Below are 21,879 nucleotides of genomic sequence, written 5' to 3' on the forward strand. Positions count from 1 at the left end.
CCACTGCTTCCAAATCTCAGGGTCCTCCTGAGCAGCCACATGCATTTTTGGTCTTTGGCTGGTATAAAAGATACAACTCTTGGAATTTTGCTCTGCAAACCTTATTCTCAAATAGTGAAACAGCCCTGGTTGTCTTGCTCTGGGCTCCTGAATCAAGCAGATTCCTATTGCAGCAGAGGTACAAACTGGGTAGGAACTGGGGGTGGAAGCAGCATTGCCTGTGGAAATTCTACACATACAGAACTTGGGAGTTCTATGAGACAAAACTTGTGGCTGGATCAGTCTCATCAACCCTTTAAATGGCAGGAAAACTGCAGCAAAAAGCTGGAACTCAATTTCTAGTCCTGTTCAGGAGCACCACAGCCAGAAGACAAGTGTGGCCCTCAGGGCTCAGCAGCTTTTCCAAAGCCTCAGGGCACTCATTGTTTGGGTCACATTAAACATCAATCTGCAACCAAATCCCTTCTTTCATTAAATGCCCTGGCATCAAACACACCATACCCAGCTGGCCAGTCCCTCCCTTTACTGTAACACTTTGGGGAAATTCATGAATACAACAGAAACCATAATTATTTTAAAATATATCCATATTCTACAATTGCAGGATAAGGGAATGTTGTCTCAAGTAGTGTCCTTACCTCTCATCAGGTCAGTGGAGTGCTGAGGTCTGGGCTGCTCACACCATGAATCTTTTTGTCACAGATAAAGAACCTTCCCTGTTTCAAGCAGTAATTCCAATGAATAAAAGTTGTGTAACACTTCCAGAGAGGGAATGTTCAGCCTGAACATAGGAAATAACCATTCACAAGTCTAATCAATTAGCCAAAAATGGTTTTAATGCAGTCCTTGCCTGCAGTGCAGTATAAACCATAATAAAAAACAACAAAGCAGAACATACAGGATATTCAGCTGTAGAAACTGTACAAACACTTGGAAAATGCCAGTGAAACTCCACAGAGCATCAGCATAGTCAGAGCATTGGTCTGACAGTAAAAATGAGTATCCAAGGCTTTTGTAAAAACCCATTCGATATCAAAAGTCTCAATGCCAGCAGCAGCAGCATTAAACTCCTGAACACAACACCCCAAAGGTGAGCAGCAATCCTGGTGTGACATTCCTTGCAAAATAATTACTTCCCATTGAATTAGGGGGGAGGGATGTGTATTAAGCCACGGGTTCTGACTGAACACCTGCCAGCCCCAGGCCATGCTGGGCTCCTAAGCAGCAGCTGGATGCAGTTCCCACTCAGGGGTTGCTGCTGTGTCCCAGTTCTGTCAGCTCCATGGGAATGGCAGTGCTGATCCTGCCCCAGAGGGAGCTCCCAAAGGGCTCCCCCTGACCCCCAGCAGCCCCTGCAGTGGGGTTCTGCTCCAGCCTCATTTTCCAGTGTGTGAAACCCCCTGGCTTTTCTGGAGGAAGCGAAACCTTCCTGATACATTGACAAGACCCCGGCTCTGCCATTCTCTGAGCCTGAGATTTAGCTCAGTTCTATCTTTGAGGGAGCCCTTTGCTCCACAAACAGCATTTTCAGATGAGGAGCAGCCATCTGAGCAGGCAGATTACAAATTTATAAAATAACAAGACCTTTCCTACTTCCTGTGTTCCTAACCCAAAGTTCCCTGCTCCAGCAGTGGATTTGGATTCACTCTGGAGTAGCTCCATAAGTACAGCAGGAAGCCATTCCATAATGTAGTTAATTCCAAAGAAGGATGGAGTTACATCAGAACAGTTCCACCTCCTCACCCCAGCTCTCAGGCACAGCCTTTCCCTCCCAGGGAAGGTCACCTGCACCAGCCCAGCAGTTCATGACATCAGCAGAGTTCCAGATGCCAAAGGAGTTCTGGGACATCCTGGAGGCTCCCAGATCCTCCAGAAAAAGGTGGGGGAATAATACACCAACACTTTCACTTCGGGCTTCTGTTTCTCTTACAGAGGGAAGAGCTGAGAAGGGGCTGCACACACCTTCCCCAGGTTAGAAAGGAGAGGGGGAGGTTGATTTTGTTGGGTTCCTATGGGATTTAGCTTCCCATGGGATTTAGTCCAAGGTTTAACTCAAGGAAGTGCTGAAACATCAGGGAAGCTCTCAGGTGAGCTACCTGCATGTCCCAGGGCTGTCTGACAGCACTGCATGCAAGCAGGCAGTTCTTTTCAAGCACAGCTGGAATAAGAAGCAGAGATGATCCCTTTGACCTTTTTGTTGGATTTTTTTGGGGTTGTGGTTTTTTCCCCCCTCAGCATAACTTGTTATTTTTTTTAACAATGGCTGTTGCCCACTAAAGTTTTACAAATGCTGCTGTAAATCTTAAAACCTCATACAGAAAAAAAAATAGTATTTTAAGTAGCATGCAGGCATGAGCAACTTACAGGCTTGTATTTGAAATGTAAACTTACATTTTATTTCACAAGGTTTACATCCCAAACGGAAGCTGGAGAATGAAGAAATGAGGCTTTTAGGAAAGAGAAAATGCAGGAAGTGGGATCCTGCTCTAAGCAAAGCCAGCTGGGCCTGCTGATGGGAACCACAAACCAATACCTGACAAACAGAGAGATTAATTACAAATAAAATACATGGCACAACTGCATAAAATGACACCTACTCACCTTCACAGTATCCAAAAAATCAGCACAAGCAGCTCAAAGCTGAAAATATTAACTGTATGTTCAGGAGGAAGAGGGAAGACTCAAAATGGGATGGAAAAAGGACAAGAGACTAAAACCCTGCAGCAGTGGGTGTGAGCTCAGTGTTTGTGACCAGGGCAGGGAATGCAGCACTGGGCAGGAAGAGCCCATGGCAGAGCCAGTGCAGGGTCTGCCAGACCAGAGCCCCTCTGCCATGCAAACACCTTCAGTGATCTGATCAGTTCAGGATGAGTTTAGGTTTGCAAGTGTTCTGTAATAAAGCAGAAGCTGATAGAATTGGAAAAATATCAATAAAATTGAGGTATTTTCAAGTACTATGGATCCATTTCAGAAATCTGTACCACAGGAGTCACTGAAACGAAAACATGACCCTTTTGAGTTAATTAGTTCTGGCTTAATAAACAAGGTCAGCAGTGGCTCCTTCCCCTGCTAATTAAACCTTTCCACGAGTGCCTCAGCTCTGCACAGAGTAACTGCTCAGCAGAGTAACTCTGCACAGAGTAACTGCTCAGTACATCATTCTTCCCAGCTAAATTCAGGGAAAAAAATATTAATTTCCCCCCCCCCCCTTTACATTTTACATTCATATCACATGACAGACTTTATGCATCAAGTTGTGCTTTCAGTCCAGACCAGCATCTAGAACTACAGAGCTGCAGCTGGTGTGGATTTTGCTGAATTCATTCCTGTTTGTCCCAGGAAGCAAACATTCATTGCATAGTGTGATTTGGAAGCTTCCTGATTCTCACCAGGGACTGCACCCCACACACAATGGGTACAGCCTCCTCAAACATACAGAAGTGCTCCCTGCTTGAAGGAAAACAAGATTATCCTACTCCAAAACCTTCACATTGGCAAGAGAAACCTGGCAGTGCAGTGAGGGTTGCACAAGTCCAGGTTCCTTGGGCAGAACTTGCTGGCCCAGGGCTGGACTTAGGACAACTGCACACAGAGAAACATCAATGTGATGCTCTGTCTGGGTTTTTTACCTGAATGTAAATGGGAGAGAAGGGGGAGGTGAAGAGGTGGCTGTTGGTGGTCAGTTAATTTAGAGGATGAATCCAGGAGCAGAGGGAAAACAATGGAGGCATCACAGTAAAGTCCAACAAGAGTTCCCTCCTTTCCCATGGAAAGCTGCTCACAGCTGAGAAAGCTGTAGTGCAGATCCAGTGTAAGCAGAGAAAGCAGCCCCTGGAGGGGGTTGGGACAGTTCCCTTCCTGCTTCCACACTGCTCCAGGCTGGAATGGAACACCTTCAGCAGCCCCTACAGCCACACACTGACACCAGCACCAGAACTGAGACTCAAACCTTAATTCTCCAGGTTCCCTGAATGGAGCTGCACCTACAGCTCACACCCAGAGGGTGACAGTGACACTGGTGGCAATCCCAGTGGGGACACTTTGGCTGCTCCTGGCACATGGAGGGCTCAGGGTGCACCTGGAATGCTGGGCCACCAGCAGAGGCAGTGTGAGATACACACAGGATGAGCTGGAGTCACTGGCTAGCTCCCAGAGCTGCAGTATCCTTGGTGTTGATGGGACTGGGGGGATGAATCCCACTCCTGGAATGCTGGGATGGAGGGTGCAGGCAGGGCAGGTAGGGGAGACCTTTGATGATACAGCCCTTACTGTCAGTGATGATGGCGGAGAGTCTCTGGATGAGGATCAGGGCGTGGAAAACAAAGGAGGTGCTGCAGTGGGTTACCCCTGAAGAGCTATTTTCAGGTTAAAAAAACCTATCACACACTGGGCTGAATATTCTCTCTTTTGTCACCCTGCAGAGTGACCACAGCAGCCTGAGGAACTTTTGTTTTCCAGTGCATTTACTCAGCATAAAAAGGACAAAGGCCAGGGGTAAAATAAGGATATCTCCTTAAGTGAGCAGAAGGGAATAAAATGGAGCTGCTCACTCAGATATGTGGGTTTTTCCCATTTTGTTCTGCCTCATTTTACACAACTTTTGGGTTTGTTTCACATTTCATTAAGCTTTCCAGCATCTGATGTGTGGATATTGAGAACTGGCTCTGAAGTGATAAACTCTGTGTTGTTCTAACAAGAGTTTGTTACAACCACGGGAGGCTGAGCTGCTTTGAAGGAAAGGGAAGAGATGACCATAATTAATTACAGGAAAAGCGACTGAATAAAAATTACTTGGAAACATTTAAAGCCCTTTCTCAATCTGAGCTTGGTGCCTGTGCCATCATCAAGATATCTGCCTTAGTATGAGAAGACAAAACCTGATTTTCTGTACTCCCTAATGAGCAGTGCAGCAGCAGGAGCAGGCAGGGGAGCTCCTGCACAGCTCTGCTGCTGCTGCCTGGCACAGAAACAACTCAAATAATGGCAGGGCTGTGACCAGAGCCAAACCCAGGAAGGGCACAAGAACCTGCTCAGAAAACTCCTGTAAATCCACACAAGCTCTGCAAAAATACACTTCAGCTGGCAGGATGAAACAGAAAGTCACCAAATCACCTTCCTGGTTTTCTATACAAGGACTTTAAAGGTTTTAAAGGCACAAATAGCACCTCTGTAGGTGCTAAATTCTGGCTGTGTTTAGCTGCCATCATCCTCTCAAGCTCCCCCTCCAGAGCACATTTTGCCAGGAATGAGGGGATTAATTCAGCTGCCACCTTGCATCACACACAGCACAAGGTCCAACACCAGATTTACATTAGAAATGCAGCTTTAGATTGACAGGAAAAACCCTTCCAGCACTCAGCAGCCATTTGGTGACAGAGCCACTCAACAGATGGGGCTCAGGTGGCTGAAGCAGGAACATTTTCAGTGTTCAGGGCCACCCTGAGGAGAGACACAAACCCACAGGAGCCTGGGCCAGCCCACCTGGGCCCCTCACAACCAAATCCAGCAGTGAGACATCCCAGGGAGGTCAGCACTGCCTGCTCCACACAGACTGCAGAGCTGAGGGACAAAATTCCTGCCCCCAGGGCAGGGATCAGCCAGGAGTGAAACACCTTCTCTCAGGGAAGGAACCCCTGCAAGGCTCTCCTGGCTCACACACACATTCCCTGTGGCAGCAGCAGCAGAGGAACAGAGGAAAAAGGAGTTTAGTCTGTAGGCAAAGCCTCCATCACCAAACTCACTCAGCAGCTCCTTTCTCCTGTCATGCACAGCTGCTCCTGTAGTCACTGCCAATACCAGTGGGCTGATAAACACAAAAATGGGATAGAAAATGGTACTAAATGATCTTAGAGGCAGTACACCAACAGTTTTAGCATGCACCTAATTCAAACAAGAATGATGGACTGGGCTGAATCATGCAGATTAAAAAAAAGGACTCAGGTCTAGAAAAATATCCATAATCCAGCCAGCCAAGTCTCAGTTCCATTCCCCAGAACAAAAACAGGGATACACCTCTGACTGTAAATGCAGCAAAATGCAGAAACAAATCTGATCACCTCTTAGTGCAGAAACTCCTGAAGCCAGTCAGTGCACTGAGCTGGGAAAAAGTCTGAAAAAATTCAATATACCAATTGTGTCTTCAGCATTTTGGGGTTCAAGCCACCCCTGTGGAGTGAAACTCCAAACACAACTCTTGGAGCCAAACTTTCAGTGCACATTTCAAATTCACATCTTCCTTTCTGACTCCATGAACACACAAATCTCCATCAAACACTGATCCAGGAATGAGATATTTTAACCCTATGAATTAATGCAAACTGGACTGTCTGAAGTTCCCTTTTGCATTTTAGAAGCCTCTAAGTAGGATGTAAAAGCACTATAACCCAAACTCAAGGAAAATAACACCTCCCCCAAAAAATGTTTTAAAAAAATCTATGGCCACAATATTCTTGAATCTTGATACTGGCAATGTGAATATTTTATTTTCACTCACAGCTGCACATGTACATGTGCATGTTCAGCACTTTTGCTTTCAACACTCTTACATTCAGCTACCAATTTAGTGCCAGATTTAACTGGGTCTGTCTTGCAATGAGCTGAACTCACTCAGAATTTAAATACATGAGAAAATGCCACTTGTCAGAGAAGGTTGGAGAATCAGCCTCAAAATAAATAACCATCCCCAAGAATATTATGGCTTGGAAGAATTTCAAGAGCTCGAGTCCCTGATGTTTGCAAAATGAAAAGGCCTTCGGAAACGCACTCGCATCAACATTTGTACCTATTTTGAATAAAAAATATATAGTATTTATAAAATAAAGAGAGCAGGCCAAAGAAGATTGGCCACAATCACTCTGTAAAATTGTTCTGTTAACTCTGTAACTTAAATTTATAAAGCCTTGGGACATCTGGACAGCAGGATTCCTGGAGAAGCACTCTGGAATGCAGATTCTCATCAGACAACACTTCAGGATGTTTTCTCATCTTGAAGATCCACCTGTTTTCTGCCCCTCAAAACTGAAGTCCTTGCCAAGAGAAGGGATGTTGGCTCCTGAGAGGGAAGCTGAAATTTAAAGAAATACAATTGTGCAACCACAGCACCGCTGTTATGAGGGATTGAGAGCTGATCTGGGCTTTGGGAGCCATTTTAAAGCCATGAAGAACAAGAGGAAAATGCTGATTTTGCCTGCCCTGGTGGGATGGCAGGATGCAGCCCTCACTGCTGACAGAAAAACACTCTGGGGTTTTTCTTAGTGGAACAAGGCAGAGTCCTACCATGTGCCAGCAGCCCACTGACAGCAGTGTGGAGGGGCCCTGTGTGCCAGGGCAGCCAGGCAGGGATTGCAGTGCTCTGCCTCACCACAGTTACTGCCTGCCTTGGAACTGAGAGGGGCAAACCCCACCTGGCAATTGCACCTCCTGCCAGGGGGACAGCAGAGGATGCTGCTGGAATCTGGTCAGTTCCATTCCTCTGGGACAGCAGGACACTGTGCCCTCCTCACTGCCTGCAGCTCCTGGGGCAGGAGGTGTGTGGGGCATCTCCCCTGCTCTCCAAGCCAGAGCAGGAGGCAGAGCAGGGAATGTTCTGGAAGTAGCACCTGCCCCAGCTGGTGTCAGCTCTTGTGGGACCCACCTTTCCCAGGGGGACAGAAAGCCTAGAGAAGAGTGACAGCTGATGTGACATTACAAGGCACTTCCTCGTATCCCCAGCTGCACCTTGGCTGTGCTCAGCCTCAGTTTAACACCTCACCTGCACCTTCCCACACCTCCCACAGATCCCAGAATTTCCATCTTGTCACTGTCCCAGTCAGTGCAAGGCTTGTTCCTGCCATGCTTTCCAGAGGAGCTGCAGGGTTGGTGTCCTCCCCTTCACAGAGTGCTGGTGGCTCTGGTGTCACCTGTGCCACAGCCAGCCCAGGGCCTCTGAGAGCCTCTGCTTCCCCTCAGGGCCCCTTGAATAAGGCATTTCTGGGCAAGCTGGAGAAACATTTTCCTGCTAAAGCCCAAACCTTTTCAACATCACCTCCCCACTCCCTGCAGAGCAGTGGTTTTGAGGGAAATGAAGAAAGAAACACTGACCTTTCTGATGCAGCTTTACACCACTGTGTTTTCACACTGCTATGTCTCCCTTTCTATGGCAAGGGATGAGGCTTCACCAGGACCTGTGAAAACCAAAGCAGTTAGAGGCAAATAAATCTGATTTTCTCACTGAGAATACATTTTTCACTAAGCATGGGATTGTGTTTTTAAGGATAATTACAAATAAAAATAGACAACCACTTGTCAGAGAGAATTGAACAGCTGTTTTTAACTGAGATTACTCTATTATTGGCTTGATTTATTTCATAACCAAGTCACAAGCTTTAAAGCCACAAAGACAAATAAAGGTCTTGGAGTTTTAATGGAACATTTCAGGTCTTTCTGGTTAGACATTTTTACTGGTTTACCTCTGTGTAAGAGAGAATTTGAATATTTCAGTTGAAAGGATCCACAGTTCATCCAGTTCATCTGCCTGGAAATGTCAGTTATTTAATAAGCTCTATAAACTGGGAGACTTCATGTAAGCTCCAGACCATAGTCTGGGGTCTGATCTAGCCAAAAATCACCTCACTGCCACTGTTTTCATATGAAAGAACTAATTATTTATTCAGAGAATTTAAAGTTTGTAAAAAATGGAAGAAGCTCTGACTCATTCCTAAGGGTGTTATTTTAAGCATCACATTTAAAAATCATTTAAAAATTCACAGAAATGCCACAGTTTGCTATTTTAAAGCCAATTCTGTTGGACTTAAAACTCATTTGTGTTATCTTGTGTAAGTATAGAACCCACCAGGGAGAGCAAGTAAATTTACTCTGGAAATAAAGCTGGACAAAGTGTAAAGCATCTTCCTAAATGCATCCTTGAACTCGGGTGTTTGCATCCCTGATTTCACACACTGTCACAGGATAAATACACTTCAAAAAAATCTAAATATTCTCCTACTTGCAGGCACCACTTTACATCCCAAATAACTGGGCTGTATGCAGCAACATTTACATGTAAATGCTCTCAGTTTGTGGCAACTTCACTTTCTCTAACTCTTGAAACATCTGTTAAGTTCATTCACCTGCAAGTAGAAAGTTATTAAAAAAAAAGGAAGAAGTGTTTCCAAAGCAGAGCTTATTTTTAGTCTGTGCTCATTAATCAAGTCCCAGTTGCTCAGGGATTTAACCAACACAGCTTTTTTATTTGATTAGCTCTTATAGTTCATTTATTGGCCACTGTAGGTCAGGACAACTAATTTCACTAATTCCTTACCCTGAGGCTCTTCATCTATTCCATCCTCTTCCCACTGCTCCTCATTTGTCAGGAGAGGGTTCCGAGCTTCACTCAAGGTTCTCATGGGGAAAAAATGTCCATCCCCCTGGCTGCATGGAAAAGGGACAGAGGGACACTGCAAAAGCAGCAAGTGACTCTAAAAGATGACAATTTCTCTACATTTTTTCTGCAAAGTTTTCTGTTGCCAGTATTTCCCATGTTTACTTAAAATCATCTTTAAGCTTTGAAAGGAACCATGTTTATCTTTCATTTTGGTTCTCAATTTTTTCAAGGTCTCTGGAGTACAAAAGTTGAAACTTGTGGCCTGGAATCAAGTAATTTTTAGCAGAAGGTAAATGTGCTAATTTGATCAAGTAATTTGAATACAGAACAAAAGCCCTGGAAAAATTAACTTGTGGGCAGTTAGAAGTGACAGGGGAACTAAGGAAAACATTGATAAAAACTAAGCAAATGGGTATCAATTTTATTAATTTATCCCAGAGATTCTTCAGGGCAGAAATCTCACTTGTGTTTGACTGACACCCAACAGAAAATGGCCCCACTCTTACTGAAAGACACATAAAACCCCCACTTTCCTGTGACCTAGGCCTTACACAAAATGTGAAAAACTGTAATTACATCAGGTTTTAGCACTTTAGCTTTAGCAGGGTTACTCACCTAGAGGCAATAGGCAGCAACCAGAGCTTTTTTTCTTCCCCAAACACTTGCTGGAGATTCTTCACAAAGCCAAGATTGAATCCATTTTTATCTGGGCCATTTTGAAACACTGGAGCTGAGAAAGCCTCTGCAAACAGAGGCAATTTCAGTGGGAAAAAAAATGAAAATCAATGGCAAACACTCTGAAACAGGCTTGTGCATCTTGTAACCATCTAAAGACAACATGATTTAACAGATTATAGGGATACAGCACTACAGAGTTTCAAAATAATGGTTTTCCCATTTTGCAAAGCCTGTAAAGACTTTCCAGCTGAAGGCAGGAATTTGGTTGTGCAACTGAAGTCAGAGAACAGTCAAACCGACCCACAAGGGGTTTCATCCAGAGCATGGAGTTAAAACATCTTCCTGAGGGACTGGATGAAATTCAGAGGGTAAAAGTTTCTAGGTAAAAAACTCTGCAGGATGAAGTAGGTTGGTGTTCAGTGCATATTCCAGAAGTGGCACTGCAGATTTCAATCACCTCATTTGTTAATGTTAGAATAAACAAGCACTAGGGACAAACAAATGCAAATAAACTCTGGGTTCTGGTGGGGCATAAAATTAAAAAAAGAAAGGAGAGAAGAACCTTGAGTGCCTTAGGAACAGTTTGATTTCCCTTCTCAGCTGCTGCACAGGTCTGATGTTTTGGGATAGATGAGCTTCAGTGCCCCATGAAATGACTTTTCAAGTAAATAACTTGATAAAATCAGAGTATTTGCTCTCTCTTGATAGTGTCTGTTTTGTTACAAAACTTTATCCCAAAAGTTTTGAAAGTTGAACATTTATCTGAGGAAAGGCAAAGAAACTGGCAAAATTATAGCATTTTAGATGGTAATTTCTTTGATTTTACAGTCACAACTTCTTTGCCTTTATCAGTAAAGATGGACACTGTGTTTCCCAAGCTCACCAAGCTGATTGGGGTGCACCCCAGCACAGGAGCATAACAAACCATTATTCCTGAGAAGCTGCACTCATTTCACAGCAAATGCAGTTTTACATATGAAACCAGCAGGAATGTACAGAAATAGAACAAATGCCTTTTTTCTTCTCTTTTTTCCTTCTTACAGCACCTTTGGTGTGTCTTACTAGAAGGAAGAGACAGAAGAGCCTTACCTAGAGTGGATCTGTTCGTGCTGACCAGCCAGCAGTGGTAGCCAAACAGAAACATGAGGCTCACAAAGAACATGATTGCCACAAAGAGAAGGAAAAGGATGTGAAATTTGGAGCGTCCATTGGTCAGCTCACCCTGGAAAGGAAAGCAACACAGAACAAGTGATGGGAACAAATTAAAGATGGAAATTATTTGTACTTAGAAATATAATTCTAAAACTCCTATTGGGAGTTCTCAAACTTTTGCAGACAAAAGTGAATATTACTAGATAAAGCAAAAAGAGACAAAGAAATGAATGTGGTTCATTTCCCCTCCTGTACCACAGCACAAAGAGTGGGGGGTGTTATTAACCCTTGGTATGGCTCTGAGCCAGCCCACCACAGCTGCCCAGGTGAGACACCTGGGCATGACAAACACCCTGTGCCTGTGGGAAATGAGCAGGCAGAAGCTCTTGAAGCCCTGTTTAAGTTCTGCTGAGTTTCCTGTGCATACATTAAAATTCTGCACCTTGCTCAAGTTAACCCCAGAGAAACCTGCCCTCCACATCTGCAGCTATTGGGGAGTGTTAGAACTGAGCACAGATGGATGGGGAAGGGTTAAAAGCCAAGTGGGACATCCCAAGCAGAAGAAAGGCTCCTTTCCCTCTACAGCAGAAGAGCCAGGTGCCAGAGGTGCCCAGCAGGGACACAGGCAGGCTCTGGGGAGCTCCCAGGCTCAGGGCTGTGCCTTGCTGAGTGTGGGGAACAATCAGTGCACAGCAAAGCTACTTAAACACAAACATACACAATTACTGAGCAGAGGGGACAGAAATAGAGACCAAGGGCCAGGGTCTTACTGGAGCTGTCAGTTTGTCAGCTGGCCTTGCTTGCATAGAAGCAATCAGCAGTTACTGAATAAAAGCCTCCTTTGGGTCACTGGGCCTATGGGGGTTAGAAAATGAACAAGGTTTTTTGAGCCCTTTTTTTCTTTTCAGGAAATATGTACAAATCGTTGCCAGGACCTTACACATCAATGCCAAACTTTCCAAGGGACACCCATGCAAACTCAAGGACAGGGAAGGATGGAACCTCTCTGCCAGAAAATAATCTACAGGCTGAAATTCCTGAAGGCTGCTTGCTTCTTGCTCTGTGCATTTTGGGCATGTAACAGGAGGTGGACTCCCAAAGGGCCCAGGAAGCACCTCCCAGGAAAATTCAGCCCCTCCACTGCCTGAGAGCAACAGAGCACCGAGAGTCACTGAAGCCCACGAGACTGACAGGAGATGAAAAAGTAACTGGATTTCATGACTTACTGTCCAATACTTAATGAAATACTTGAAGACTGTTGCAGCAATATACAAGCAATACAACAAAGAATAGGCTAAGAACAGTAGAAAGAATTTGTAGTTAGAAAATCCAATGCAGTTATTCACCCTGGAGGACAAAAGCAAAGTTGAAGTCAGGATTGGTGCAGCACACAGTGGTTGTAACACAAAGAGCACGACCGGTTTGGGGGGGTTTGAAACCCCCGGATCACACAACGGAATTTGCCAACGAGCAGCTCCCCTTAGTGGCCGAAAGGGAACCGAGCTGATGGCTCTGCTTCTCCCTCCAAGCCTTCCCGAGGGCCCAGGAGAAGCACAGTTCGATTTTTGGAATTGTTTTAAGGCTGGTACCACAGGTCAATGGGTGACAGAGGCAGCAGCTCGTTCCTCCTGTCTGGCTCTTGTCTGCCAAGGCAATCACAGCTGGGAGTTCTGTGCTACTTTATTCCTTTGCAAACCTCCGGAGCCACCTCTCCCCTGTTTGCTTACACACAGCCCAATGAACCCCACACCTGCTTAGAATTCTCCACGCACAGGACAACTCTAGAAAGGAACACGGGGATGTACAAAAAACCCTAGTGGGTGTTTGTGTCAGAACTCAGCTTTGGAAAATCCTCTACAATTTTGATCACCAGGAAGGTTCAGGTAGGGAAATGTTTGTGTTGTTTCTGAATTCTTAAATCTTCCTTTTTTTTTTTTTTTTAAAAAAAAGGAGGAGTTTAAGAATTTAGTGGCAGCAATTCTGAAAGGTGTAAAGCTCAATTATTCCATGCAGCTTTCTGCACAGACTGTCTCTGACCATCATCAGTCCAGAAACAATCCATGTGCAAATGTTGTTGTTGGAAGCACCCCAAGTGTAGCTGAAACACTGAGAGAGCCCAAAGGAAAGGCTAAGCTGGAGTTCCTTTCAAATTTGAATAATAATTAATGAGTGAATTAGCAGTTGGGGTTTAAATTTTATCAATATTATAGCATTTTTACACATGGGTTATGGAGCGAACATGAATGATTTGTTAAAATTTAATTTCAGGCAATTTCAAAGTGCAATTATTTTATAAGTTTCCCAAACTAAAGAGATGGATGGCCTAAAATGTGAGAGGCATACAGACATGAGAGGCATACAGAAATATATCTAAGCAGCCTTTCCTTTCAGAAAACCACAAACCAGTTATCTAGGACATACCATGGACAGTGATGATCCATTTTTAGCACACACCTGCAAAAGGACAAAAAAGAAAAATGGAAGATTTTGAATTGGTACTTCATTACCAACTGCAGATCAACAGCAAAACTTTGATTTTTGTGTCGTTTCTACACAACAGATACTCAAAATGATGCTGTCCCTAAGTTTTTTAAGGTAGATATAATTTTATGATGGAACATTTCTTAGTGTTTGAAGACCAACCAATGTCCTTGGTCCTTGTGTAGATAAAGAGACACGAGAATGATTTCTGCCCCAGAGCACTGCTGGCTGCAGCTGGAACAGAGATCCTGGGGAATCTTTTTGGGTAAAAATACACATGAAGGAACAGCCCACTCCCAAAACCTTGTGGTGACTGCACTTGGGTGAAGGACAACCCATGACTTACATGGCACAAACAGAGCAGTGGTGACAACGGTCAGGTTTGATCAGCTGGCATCTGTCACAGAACCGAATCCCTGCAATCAGAGACAAGCGAACACACAACAATGGAAAAGTGCTTTTTTTTCATGTGTCACTTGATACTGTGCTCATTTCCTAACTATTCTTCTTATTTCCTCTATCACTTCAGCGTGACCTGGTGTTTGCTTCAGGTCAAAATCAGGTAAGCAACACTCATAATGCTGATGGAGACTTGCAGATGAGGCAACAATGAGTGAAAGCATAAAATCATAGAGCCATGCAATGCTTTGGGCTGGCAGGGACTCTAAAGCTCATCTCATTCCATCCCCTGCCACGGCAGGGACACCTCCCACTGTCCCAGGTTGCACCAAGCCCTGTCCAGCCTGGCCTTGGGCACTGCCAGGGATCCAGGGGCAGCCACAGCTCCTCTGTGAACCTGAGCCAGGGCCTCACCACCCTCACAGGAAGGAAATCAAAGCTGCCTACTTGCCTCCACATTTACTCAGACTACCTACACTTCATTTTGACAATTCCCTATTTATTCCAGTTCTCTGCTTCAGAATTCTTTGGCTTGCCTGACAGAAATGAGCAGGTCAGAGCCTCCAATATGAACACAGATTTCTTTAAGCTGTGAAGGGAGTGCAGCAGGTATTTAATCACTGAACACAGTACAGAAAACTGGTCACAGTTTTCTGTGCTGCATCCCTAAGCCAGACTCCATTTTCAGTAAAAATTATGACAGATTTGATTATTCTATTGCCATTTCTAAATACAGACATAAAAATTATGACAGATTTGATTATTCTATTGCCATTTTGGACTGTAAATACAAAAGGTAACATCTTGCTTCTCAAAGGCAGCATCTGGAACTGCACTGAATTAGAGGGTTCAAGGCTTTTTTTGTTTTTCCTGTGAGCAAGGGAGAGCAGGGTGCGTGGGAATGCTGCAGGGTGGCTGTGCTGCTGGGGTGTGAGTGGGTGGGTTTGGGCTCCGTGCTGGGCTGACCTCCATTCCCCGTCCTCGTGTACACCGGCAGCTTCCTGGCGATCTCGGCGAGGATCTGCCGCTGCACCTCGGGCCTCTCCTCGTTCTCGTAGCGCTCCTGGTCAGCGTAGGACATGTGGAACTGCAAGCAGAGGGCACCAGAGGAGCACTCAGCACGGGCAGCACAGAGCCTTTCAAATACAGGAGCCTTTCAAACACAGGAGCCTTTCAAATACAGCTGAGCTTGGAAATGTTTTTACCTCCCGCTCCTGAGATTAGTGCAGTGGGGAAATGTGGTTGTTAAGAAGACAAAGGGAGGTAGTGAGTGCTGGAGAGCCAGAATACTGAGAGACACAGCAATAAGAAATGAAAAAGTGAAATTAAGGCTCATAAAACAACTTACTAGAATTGCTCCTATTGCTGCCCTAGATGAATACCATTACTCACCTTTCTAACACATTCAGCACCTCTCTAGTGAGCAAGAACCTTTATATTTTTAAATTTTTAAAACTGGGATTAGTTGCTATTTATGAATTTACATTCTTGCAATCAGGATCAGAGCAAGGCTGAGTATATTTCCAGTGCCACACAAATATTGACCTCATTTTGTTGCCTCAGTCTGAGCGTTTTATTAGTATTTCATAGAGAAGTAAAACAAAATGTGAAAAAAACCTAAATCTAGTAATCCAAGCAACATGACAAAGTAAATATTTGGTTGAAAATAATGAAGACATATTTGCCTCTGACACTCCTCTTCATATCAACTAGACTGAAGGATGTTTGAGTTCTCTTTAACATCTGTGTTTTTGTTTTGCAAGGAATGAAAGGAGTTGGCTCTCTTACCTTTTTGCCTGGTTGTATTGGGAGAGTGAAAACAGACTTCCAATACGTCCACACAAAGAGCACAAAGAGAATATGGAATACTACAAGATAGGCCACTAAAAACAAAACAAGAAAAGAAAAAAACCAGAAACAGAGTAATGACTTCTTAAGCAAAGATTTCATCCACAATGGGCATAATTCAAATTTTGCACAACAAAGTAAAAAAAAAAAGAAGAAAGGAAAAGACAGATGTCCATCCCCTGCCACCCATTATTGCAGTCCAGCTAAACCTCATGGCTCAGGGTCAGCAGCACCCCAGTGCTCAGGAGTGACCAATCTCAGAGCATCCCCTGCTCCACCTGATCCCATTCTGTGGGAGAGGGAGATGATGATGTCAGAGATTGTCCCACAGGCAGAATTGTCCCCAGGGATACAACCCTGGGAACAAGAGGATTCCTGTCTCTTCCCCACATCCCAGGCACAAGCCCAGCAGAACTGGCTGGTGCTGAGCAGTGTAAAGGTGAATTTTGCCCCTCCCAGAGTTGGGGTTCAGTTGCTACTGAAAGCAGTGGGAAGCAGAGTGTGCACTGTCCACCCCTGCACCATGCTCTTCTTCTGAGAGCAGAGAGAAATAACATGAGCTTTACATCACCACAAAAAGCCACATTCCTTATTAAACACCGTTTACATTTGCCACAATTGATACAATAAATCAGGAAAACTTCCCTCAAATTGAACAAAATAGGGCTTGCAATTACTGAGGGAGAATTGCAAACCAGCCCATGTCAGAACAGTCAGTTCAACATGCAAACCTGATTCCAGAGCCTTTGGCAGTAGCAGGCATTCCATGGACAGGGAGCCAAAGGAGCTGTCCTTCAGCTGCACAGACTATTTGCCATTTCTTTAACACTCAACTCATTAAGACATTATCAAAGTTACAAGATAGTTTTATTTAAACACATCATTTCATTGCAATAACAATCTCGTTTCCCCATTTCATTTAAGTTTCAAATTCTAGAAAATAAGATTAAAATAACTAGTTGGAAAGAGAAATCTAAAATTCAAACACTTCTTAACTATGTCAAAACACTTCTTTTCCTGTGTGAAAATTGGTAAAAAAGGCCAAATGCATCAGTGAGACTTTCTAATGAGACAGCAAATGATGGGACACATCTCACAAGGATGTGATGGACTGTGGGAAGGAGCTGTGAATCACAGCTAAGTCATTCTCATGCTCCAAGCTGGTTTGAGATGTTATCCTCACACTACAGGTGGAGCTGAGCCATTTTTAATTAATATAGAGGGAGATAAATCTTGCAACAGGTTTAATTTTGTTGATCAGCCTAGCAGCACATTAGAGGAAGCTGACCTGGAGATGCACTAACAGATTAGGCAACAATTAACTTTCTTCTGCAGAGTAGTCATTAACATCCTGGGTTCTGCACTTTCTCTGTAGCAATTTCAAACATTAGAAGTGCTCTATAGAGGAAAGAGAATTTACTGGATGCAGCAATCTGGAGGATCTTTAAATGTCAGCTGGCACTGCTTTTCATGGAACAGCTTACACTACACCTACTCCTGTCCTTCATAACCCCTGAAGAAGAAAGTCCCCAAGAGAACACCTGGATTAGCCAAAAGCATCCAAAGCACCTCCAGGAAAGAAGAAGAAAAATATTAAAATAGTCACTGACTCCTTATTCTTAGAACATGGCCATTACCCCCACCAACACACCGGTCTCAAGAGTGTCACTGAGCAATCCTACCTGTGCTGTGACTCAGGATCTGTTAGTGGGCACCAGAACTGAGAGAGAAAGCTTATCAAAAATAGCTTTCACTGAAAGATCAAACAGAACAGAGAAAAAAGCCAGGTGGGCTGCAGATGGGAACTAGTAGTTTCTGTTTGGCTTGTAAAATCAGCTCTGGAAATGTGAAAGGGAAAGGGAGAAGAGAGGTGTGGGTGTGCACAGACACACAGAGCTCTTCCTGAAAGAGTCAGAGGGATCAGAGACTTTCCACGCTCTGCCCAGACTGTGACTAGACAGAGCACTTCCCAGTGCACCCAGGAGGTGCAGCATGCTGAGTACCTCAGGAGGTGAAGTTACAGGAAGGAAACACTGAAAGAAGATGTACCTTTAAAGAAATGACAGCAAATATTTCTGATATTTCAGCCAGAACATTTGTGAGTCCTTTTACATCAGGGTTGCATGGCAAATAATAAATTATCACACATACCTTTCTCTACAGGGTTGGTCACAGTCACTGGAAAAGAAAAAAAAACATGTGTCCACAGAGGAAATGTGAATCCCAGAGAAGTTTGTGACAATTAACATTTCTGTATGAAATACAGCCATTTTAGGAAAAATGTTCAAATTCAAGAGGCAAAGAGAGAACCCACAGCTCAGCATCAAACCAAAAGCATCCGTAACAACTCTTCACTCACGCACACACCCACAGCAAGATGTTCACTCACTCTTACTTGTGCTGTCTTTTCCCTGCTTATAAAATATATTCTGTATATTTTGCATTAGAAATATGATAAAAGCAATCCTCTGGTGACAGTGAGAAGATCATCAGGGCTCCTCTAGCACCTCTATCTGCATTTACCACATACTTGCAGCTACTGTCTACTGGTCTCCAAGTGGTCTTGACCCTCCACTGTAAGCACTGTCCCAAAGTGTTTCTGCATCAGCAGGATTAAAAAGTTATAAATTTCTCAGCTTTGGCCAAGTCAGCAACTGCAGTGACTTCATTGTTTTTACACCACCCATCAGCACAAATTTTACAACCCCTTCTTACTCCACCATAATGAGAGAAAAGCCCTGAGTAACAGAAGCCCGCTGAGCAAGCAGCAAAAGGTGCATTGTTCAATGCCTTCTTGTAGTGACTATTTGAAAACCCATCCATTATCTTAAAAACCAGCATCCAAGTTTAACAGAAGAGACAAGGACAGCTTTCTTGAACTGAAAACAGGGAGTTCTGTGACATTTTGATAGAGCATTGCTTGGAAGACAAAGCCCTGTGCCACACAGCAATGTAGATGAAAAAAGAAACTGAATCTTTGCTGTGTCTTTGCCCACTCAATTTCAAGACTATTAGAAAAACTTTAGCTTTTGCTTTGGTTTGCTGCTAATCAAGCTATGATGAGCTTTTCACAAGCACTGCCTGGCTCCCTCCTGACCACACCTGCAGCAGGGCCTGGCTAAGGATTTACCTGAGACAGGAGCACAAACACAATGATACAAAAGGTGCTGTGGAGGATCATTGTTGTCACCGTGGCAGCAACCACCAGCCAAACAAGAACTGAGGCCTCCTCCTGTGACTCACTGGCCACCCCAGCACTGAGAGCTCAAAGCCAGCATCAGGAGATGCCTCCCAGACATCACCCCCACAGCACTTCCAGCGCTCAGCACAGCTGAAAATGCAAACCAAGATTCCAGACAAAGCATTCACTATTTACAGGCTCCCAGCAGCTGAGAAGAGGCAGCCAGCTCAGCAAGCCTTGCTGTGTTAGAAACGTGGAGAGAGACAACATCCTGCTTGGCAAGTAACAGCACAGGCCAACAGTTCATGCTCAAATCCTGAAATAATTCAATCATTTCAACTTCTGCATAGATAAACTCCTCCACACACAAATAAAAGAGAGGAGAGAGAAGCAGGGCAAAAAACCCAGGTGGGTGTGGGCAAATCAATGAATTTAAGCTGTGATTCTACACAGCAAACTGAGCTCCTGCCAGCTGAACCAGCACTTGCAGAGCAGCACAGCCCCAACCCAAACCTCACCCAAATCACCTAGGTCTCCTCCAGCAGCTGCACTGAGACCTGGGATCAGCCCATGTTCAGTATTACTGAGTTTGCAGAGCACATCTCAAAAGACTGACAGCATTTCAGGAAAACATTTTTTGTCACGTGTTCTAATGACAGTTCCATGCACCTCAGGGATATCATCCTATGTGAATTCTTGAAAGAAACAGCCCACAGTCTCAGAGATGGGATAAATGTGATGAAGTGTTTGGGGGCTTTGCCAAGCTGCTGATTAAAACAGACCAAAGAAGCTGCATTTCATTCTAGCTCCCATGGAGAAAAAACCAGCAGGTCTCACTGCACTGCCAACCCTAACAAGCACCTGATTTAAGTTTGCGGTGCAGCACCAGAAGGCAGCTCCTGCCCCAGGAACATCTCAAACTATCCTTTCTGGGACCTCTGGTTTCGTTTGTCTGCCTTACTCTGTCCTGAGGAGTCACAGCTCCGTCTCACAATTTCACAAATCCAAGCTTCAGCTCTCCTCTCCACCAGAGCTGACAACTCCTCTTTCCAATAGCACACCAAACCAGACCTATGAAAGTTTGCAACTTACTATACAGTTAAATTGTTACATTAAATATACAATTACTAGCCAGCATAAAACTTCCTCTTCCATAACGTAGTGCTTTCCATCCTACTGTAACAACTGTACGCCTGAGCATGATCCCATGTACCTTACTTCTTTCCTTTTCAGAATATAAACATGAAACGATTGTAAGGCAGGGCACAGACTGATGTTTGTCACTGTTTAGCTCATAAATCACATCTGGACGTTATCAAATCACAACAACGCCGCCTTTCACGGTGGAATCACGGTCCCAGCCCTCTCAAACGCCACCTCCTGCTGCCAGGGACACACAGAAGAAGGGCCCACGACTGACAGACAGCACCCAGAGCCCGCACCCAGCCCGGCCGGGCACAAACCCTGCGGAAATCAGGGCAGCACGCCCTAAACCCCCATTGATCCCGAGCAGGACTCGACTCGTAGTGAAGTGTTTGTCCCTGTGCAGGGATCGCTGCCCGATCGGAGCCTCAGGACACCGGGGCGGGCGCGGGGTCCCGCTCACACCGCGGACACGGGAGGAGGAAGAGGAGGAGGAGGAAGAGAGGATGAGGAGAGGGAGGAGGAAAGGGAGAAGGCGAGGAAGAGGAGGGAAAGAAGAAGAGGAGAAGAGGAGAAGGAGGAGAAGGAAAAGGGAAAGAGGAAGAGGAGAAGGAGAAGGGGAACGGCCGAAGCCCCCGGCCCGCCGCGCCCCCCGCCCGCAGCTCCGCGGGGGCCCCGGCGGCGCCGAGGCGCGGCCCGGGGCGGGGGGCCCCGCTGGGCGCGGGCGGCGCTCACCGAGGCAGAGCTCGCAGACGTACGCGTAGTAGGACCAGAGCAGGAGCAGCGCGATGAGCAGCACGGGCAGCCAGGCGAAGGCGCGGCGGCAGCAGCGCAGCCCCCGCCACAGCGCCATCCCGCCGCCCTCAGCGCCGCGCATCGGCGCGCGGCTGCGCGGGCTGGCCCGGGGCCGGCGCGCTCGGCGCTCGGCTGAGCGGCCTGCGCGCAGCGGCGCCCCCTGGCGGGGCGGGCGGGCAGTGGCGCTCGGGCTGAGGGAGCGGCGCTCCGGCCGCGCTGTCCCCTCACAGCCCGCCCGTGCCAAGCCCGGCTGGGGGAGCGGCGCTCCGGCCGCTCTGTCCCCTCACAGCCCGCCCGTGCCAAGCCCGGCTGAGCGAGCGGCGCTGCGGCCGCGCTGTCCCCTCACAGCCCGCCCGTGCCAAGCCCGGCTGGGGGAGCGGCGCTCCGGCTGCGCTGTCCCCTCACAGCCCGCCCGTGCCAAGCCCGGCTGAGCGAGCGGCGCTCCGGCTGCGCTCTCCCCTCACAGCCCGCCCGTGCCAAGCCCGGCTCAGGGAGCGGCGCTCCGGCCACTCTGTCCCCTCACAGCCCGCCCGTGCCAAGCCCGGCTCAGGGAGCGGCGCTGCGGCCGCACTGTCCCCTCACAGCCCGCCCGTTTCGGCTCTGTGTGCTGGGGACGGCGGGGACGTGGTGCTGCCCCTCTGCTCAGCCCTGTGGGCACACCTGGGGTGCTGTGGGCCGCTCCGGGCTCCGCAGAGCAGCGCACCCGGGGCTGCCGAGGTGATGGCGGGGCTGGAGCGTCCCTGAGAGAAAGGCTGAGGGAGCTGGGGCTCAGCAGCCAGGGAGGAGACGGCTCATCCATGAATATCTAAAAGGAGGTGTCAGAGCGTGCACCACGCTCTGC

At 46.2% G+C, this 21,879-nt stretch overlaps 1 protein-coding gene across 1 annotated transcript; it reads right to left on the reverse strand.

Annotated features, from left to right (window-relative positions):
• Nucleotides 1–854: 854 nt before the first annotated feature.
• Nucleotides 855–21,120, reverse strand: ZDHHC15 (zDHHC palmitoyltransferase 15; the record flags this gene model as incomplete). Its single annotated transcript, XM_084212848.1, has 12 exons — nt 855–7,063; nt 8,080–8,162; nt 9,299–9,408; nt 9,977–10,103; nt 11,129–11,261; nt 12,418–12,538; nt 13,613–13,645; nt 14,019–14,088; nt 15,038–15,158; nt 15,860–15,954; nt 18,071–18,097; nt 20,979–21,120. The coding sequence occupies 11 exons, from the start codon at nt 21,118–21,120 to the stop codon at nt 8,119–8,121; spliced, it is 1,023 nt and encodes a 340-aa protein (XP_084068974.1). The 3' UTR covers nt 855–7,063; nt 8,080–8,118.
• Nucleotides 21,121–21,879: the final 759 nt, after the last annotated feature.

The sequence above is a fragment of the Fringilla coelebs genome (assembly GCF_963513975.1).
Source record: "Fringilla coelebs genome assembly, chromosome: 11".
Classification (NCBI taxonomy): Eukaryota; Metazoa; Chordata; class Aves; order Passeriformes; family Fringillidae; genus Fringilla; species Fringilla coelebs.